At 28.4% G+C, this 6293-nt stretch overlaps 1 protein-coding gene across 1 annotated transcript; it reads right to left on the reverse strand.

The window, feature by feature from the left end:
• Positions 1-1780: 1780 nt before the first annotated feature.
• LOC112600012 lies at positions 1781-2426 on the reverse strand. Its single transcript, XM_025347140.1, has 2 exons — positions 2104-2426; positions 1781-2014 (listed from the first exon to the last, which is right to left on the reverse strand). Exons 1-2 carry the CDS (start codon positions 2287-2289, stop codon positions 1886-1888), a joined length of 315 nt encoding a protein of 104 aa, XP_025202925.1. The 5' UTR covers positions 2290-2426; the 3' UTR covers positions 1781-1885.
• Positions 2427-6293: the final 3867 nt, after the last annotated feature.

A 6293-nucleotide genomic window follows, 5' to 3' on the forward strand; every position in this document is an offset into this window, starting at 1 on the left:
GTGTTAGTTCAAAATACTTAAAAGGTTTATAAAAAAATCATAAGCAAAAGTCTAAATGTATCGAAATGTATGTTAGATGTAAAATTTACCCTTAACGGTTTATGCTTTATACCTAGAGTTCTAAGACAGAATTAGGCTAAAACATCAATCATTGTAGGCAAAATCATAACATAAAAAAATATATGTACAAAATATTTATTTGAAATTTTAAACTGTCTAAAAATTTATCTCACCTTCATGTATCTATATAATTGATAATGGAATAAAGTAATAAATAACAATTACCTGCAAAATTATTTTTGTATTAAATTGATTTTATGTAAAATCATAATAGTTGTAAATTGTACTATGACAACTATTAAGATATATAATTGTAGACTATTGTAGTAGGTATAAAATTGGTACCTAAATATTAAACCCTGGATATTATTAAAATATGTGTATATAAGTAGGAATTACCAAAAGTAATGCAACTTCGCGAGTTTTTAGTGGAGTGGGTGTAAATGACTGGTTATTTGGAAACTTAATACCTATGTAAATTGTAATAATTTATTAACGTAAACTATCTACCATCTACTTATGTCAAGATTTAAAAGTAACAAAGACATTTTTTTTATTTATAAAAAAAAAAAAAAAATACCTACATAATAATTGGGTATTTTGTTAATTTACTGCTGTGCGCATTTTAATAATATTAGAAGTCATGGTAATTAAATTTATTTATTAAACATATCATTAATAAAATATAATTTATATTATAGGTAGCTTAAAGAGTGATATTTTATCAAATAATTTAGATGGTATTATTAATAATAAAGTAAATCAGGAATCTAATTTGTTTTAACAACTTTAGTTTCAAATTTTTTATAAGTTAATCATTAATTGTTTTTTTAGTGGATCATAAAACATTAAAAACAAAACAACAATTACTTAATAAATTAATTTTATTTATTTATTTTTAGACTTTCTAATTTTCTATGCTCTAATCCAAAATTTATTATCGCGATAATCATAATTTTATTGGCTGTTATTAAAACCACTGCGATAATAACTAGGGAATGGATTTTAATTTAATATAAATTCAAAAATATTTAAATATATATTTGTTTATTACTTAATAAATATTTATTTATAAATGTATAATATTTAAATATTTAAATTACAATTATAACAACAATGGTTTAGATCAGGCGCGCATCCAGAATTTTTGTTTGAGGGGGCTTAATAATTACACACAAGTAAACAATTAAAACTAATTTTTAAATAATCACATTTATTTATTATCACCATATAATGTTATATATTATTATGTATTTAATATTTATAAATATATTTATAACTAAATCAATTTAAAATTTAAGTTTCCTGGGTCCCTTTTAAAAAAGAACTGTTAATACTTCGGATTCTTTAATTTGTCACTAAGAAAAAATCGAACAGACTGAATTATCTAAACGAGTTTTTCATGCCACGACAGACAGTCGAAAGTCATAACTATCATTGTTATCGTAGTTACCAATCAAAGTTGATCCTACATAATCGCTAGGTACTCGCTAATATCTATAAATATAAAACTAATTTTCAACGAAATAAGAAATCGGCGATTTCTACAAACCTTATTGCGTAATATTGAACTATTTTTATTTATTATATATATGTGTGTATCTAACATAGTAAAATTTGAAAATATAACATTATCGTTTATCATTGTTATACTATAATATTTGCTATAATAACGTATCATTTTAATGAAAAAAAAAAAAATTTTGGGGGGCTTAAGCCCCAAAGCTCCCCCTCCTTGGGTGCGCCACTGGTTTAGATGGTTCAGTACTCAATTTTCCTACTATAACATTTGCGATATATCAACCGTCGGCGTCTGTGGTTTCATCTATTCCAACCCAAATAGACCCATCTCCAATGATATTTTGAATTTTCGAAATAGTTTCTTCATACACCTCACTAACATAATTTTTTCGAAGTGTACTCTCGTCGGGAATTTTATGACCAGTATATTTTTCTATAAAATTTTTAAATGCAACATTTTAAAAAGAGGAATGTCTGAACGTATTAGTGCACGACACAAATCATCATTAAACACTGACTTACTATTGGTAGGTGCGGATGATGTAGAAGTAGAAATAAAATTTTGTTAAAATATAAGCTTTCTGTCTCTATTGCCTCTATGTTTACTGGTATTGATGTGCTGAATAACTTGACCACGTTGGTCGATAGATACTGATTTATCACAAGACTGACAATATAAAACTTGCCCATTATTCCTAAAAGTTTCATTCGAAAATTCTTCCAAATAAATACTTACTTTTGTCCTTTTTGTGCGAGTGACAGAGCATATTTAAAATTTAAATAGTTAACAATATTATATCATACAAACTACACAAACGGACACAATACGAAAATAACGTGATCGAATAACGCTCATACGAATACTGATCGAAAAGTGAACGCATATACTCCTATACTGAAATTACTACCTACCTACTACTTAGATAAGATATCGAATCGTCGTTTGATGTCAAAGGCGTATAGTACAGAGACCTAATCGTATCGTAAACGGAAATTCTTCAATAATACATTTAAATACAGAATTCGTATATTTATTTGTAAAATAGTTAAAATATACATGAAAATTCTACAATATTACATAATTTAGATATTTATTTATAAAAAATGTAATTATTCTAAAATATTTAAAAATATTTAAAATAAAATTAGCATCAGATTACTTGAAATTAAATGAAACGTATACATATATCGAAAACTTTCCGATGCTATTACTACAAAAAATATTTATTTAAATTAAAATCCGTTCCCTAGTAATAACTAATTATATTATCTACTTTAGATTTATGAGTTTGTTGTTTACTAGTTTATAGTGTTTATACTGTTCAGTATCGTTGTTGTTGTAATGTTGTAGGTACGCGTTAGTTCAGATTGTCTATTTTAAATTTCCGTTCGTAATGTTCGTATAAAATATTTATTTTGTTTTGATTAAGGTAATTGGTGTGTGCTATTACTGCTATTTAGTGTTTATATGGTGATTGGTAACGACATATTATTTTACTTCATAATGCCAATGCCACTAATTCGGTGTAGTAAACAGTTATGTAGATTTACAGAAAATTGTTAAGTGAATTCACGTTTTTGAAAAAAGTCCATGGTTTAGCCAATATTTAGTAAAATCCACAGGAGAGTAAGAGACACCCCGGACTCCGAAAGTTTCGAAGACTGATCAATGAATTATTATTACATTTGTTTTGTTTTGTTTTTTTTTTTCTACTGTCTTAAGCCGTAAAATTTGGTTGAAAACGTACGTGAACTATAATTTATAAATAGGTAATACGAATAATAGATTTTTGCACAATATTGCCTGCATACATAATTAGTTATAACAAAAAAATATAATGATCAAAATAAGTAAATATTGTTTATTTATAGGTATCCGTTCAAAATGTCTCTGGTTCGGAAAAAATAATTTGGTAACTCTGAGTAAAAATAAACATTGGTATAAGAATAATTGTTGTTCGCGCATCATTATCCAATATCTATTCTAAGAATCGATGTGTCCATGAACGGCATGGACTAGACCGTTGAGCACTCTTTCTCGTCTACACTCTACCTTGTCGGTCATTCGGCATTTCGGTAACGTACGGTCATCAACGTCAAGGCTAATCAGTCATCGATTTTCAGTGTTTCAGTGCTCGTGCGACTTTTGTTGAACTACCGCTTCGTCGTCCCGTTTTCATCGCGTTTTTTTTTTTTTTGTGCGACTTTTAAATTTAAAATCGGTCCAAGCGATTTACTGTTCTACCTTTAATCCGTTGTGTAAGTCTAACCCGTACACCGTATTGTCGTGTGTTCGACATTCTTTTTTTTTTTCTGTTTAATTGTCACGCTTGTTACACGTGTTCAACGTACCGGCATTTAAAGGCTGATCTATAAAATTATATTGCGTTTCTCCGTCGACATAGCGATTTTCGTGACAACGGATTATCGAATACCGTTTAATTTATAATTAACTAGGTACTATAATATAATAACCGTTTTACGTATTCGTTGTTGTAACAAAATGCAGGCGAGTGTACCGCTGACCAGTGGTCCTACTGTCGCTGTCAATTCATCGGGAACTGCTGTCACTGGAATCGCGTAAGTATTGTATTTATTTCTATTGTACACTTGTACCATGTTTATTATTATTATAATTTATCTGTTTACGTGATGTTAACACGTTTGTGATATCACTAATATCCTGAATATTAAATTATTAAATATGATTTTTTTCAACTCAGAATCAAAATGTTATATAGTATGGGGTTCGACCTCGATGAACGCTAATAAAATTTTTGCACTTTTTTTGACCTGTATCCTATATGATTTTCAGTGAAAAAAAAAAAACAAAAATGTATCCCTCAACTTGCTATGCAACACCACCTCTAGTAGGTCACAGGATATTTACTATATAGCAGAGATGGGCAACTCAAAGTAACTAGCGGGCCACTTTTAAAGTACTTTAAAATCTAGCGGGCCGCAGTGCATAGGAAAAAGCAAAAAAAAGAAAAAAAGAGGCCGGCTACCATCCTGTCGTCGTCGCAGGGGACAAGTCGTAGCAGACGCCGCGCGAGGTCATGGAACGAGCGGTGTCTAGAGACCAGGAGAAGAGGCGCCTTCCTCAACAACACCTGAGGAAGGAAGAAAGCCAGAACGAGATGCAAAGTTAGCGAGCAAGCAAGCCGGGCCAGAAGACAAAGAGAATTAAATTGACGGCAGCGAAGTTGGCCGACAACCTTCACTGGAGAAAATTAAATATAAGTCAAAAGATTTAAAATTTTCTATATTTTAAAATTATAATGCGCTCTTTAGAATATGACAAAAATAAATACTCGATCCATGCTTACCTACATTTTAGTTATAATAAATATTATATAAATAGACCAAACAATGTACATAAAATAACACACACAAATTTAAATAAGATTTTTGAATAATGAAATTTAATAATTTACTTAAATATAAGTTGTATGAATTTTACAAAATAGTCGTACATAATATAGTCTCACATTAGTTTAAATATTATATTTATTCTGCAAAACAAAATTTTAACATTAGTAACGAGAATTTAAATTTATCTGATTTACTGAATACAGTACCTATATAATATAAAAGTATTTATATTATTATTTAAATATCTTTGAACTTTAGTTATTAATTGCGGTTTACAAGCGATAAGTGAAATAAAAGTCATTTTTCTAATGACTGATAAATTTTATTGAAGATATAGTAAACTAACAAATAACTAGTGTACATTTGATTTAACAGCTTAACACACTACAATTAGATAATAATACTGAATAAAATAACTAGTTGAACGCTAATTTGTAATTAACCAATATCTACCTTTCTTTAGTTTAAATACTATTTATGAAATAATAATAACAAAATTTAACTGTAACATAATATATATAAATATATAAGTATCCACTGTGCAAAGTTAGTTACTATTTATCGCCACAAAGAAATATTGCAAGACGATATATAAAACGTCATTATAATATTATATTAAAAATTAAATTAGTTACGCAAGTACAATAAATAAACATTAAAGATCAACTATTGATACTACATAAATATAGATTCTAATCACCATCAATATTAATTGTTAAAACGATTAACGGCATAAATCTAGTTTAGCGGCCACGTTTATTTTCACTTTTTAAACACATGTACCCTAGTTAAGTATGCTGAAACGACGGTAAGTCAGAATTTTGCGGACGATTTAGTTTCAGAGTTATAGCTATTTGAATTTGGTTAATATGTATGTGTTATATCTATAGCCTCGTCAATAGCTTAATATGTTACTCGATAATGTAATGAATACTCGTAGTCTAATGGCACTGAGGGATCTCGAGTTCGACGCTCAGTGAGCGCTAATAAATTTTGCACTTTTTCTGATAAAATTGTTTTTATGATAACTGATACTATATAGCAGGATGGCAACTGCGGCCCGTGTACCTTTTTTATCTGGCCCGCGCTATATTTTCAAATTACTTCATATATTTTAGTGCTTATCTATATTTTATTTTATTACATTTTCGATAAATCCAAAGAAAGAAATCGTTAAACAGATGAAACCTGGGACATTTACTAAGAGTTTCAACTACAGAAATAGAAGTGGATTTACTAAATTGTCTATTGAAAAACCTCATCCTCAAGTATCACATTAAATAATAATTGTAAATATAAAAATAAAGATAAAAATAAATGTTAGTAAATTCAGCGAT

Source organism: Melanaphis sacchari, unplaced genomic scaffold (assembly GCF_002803265.2).
Source record: "Melanaphis sacchari strain LSU unplaced genomic scaffold, SCAv2.0 Contig598_pilon_pilon, whole genome shotgun sequence".
NCBI lineage: Eukaryota > Metazoa > Arthropoda > Insecta > Hemiptera > Aphididae > Melanaphis > Melanaphis sacchari.

Coding starts and splice junctions, on each gene's coding strand:
- LOC112600012 (XM_025347140.1), bottom strand. CDS start 2,289: ATGAAACTTTTAGGAATAATGGGCAAGTTTTATATTGTCAGTCTTGTG. Junction 2,015..2,103: donor ATCATCCGCACCTACCAATA/GTAAGTCAGTGT, acceptor AAAATTTTATAG/AAAAATATACTGGTCATAAA.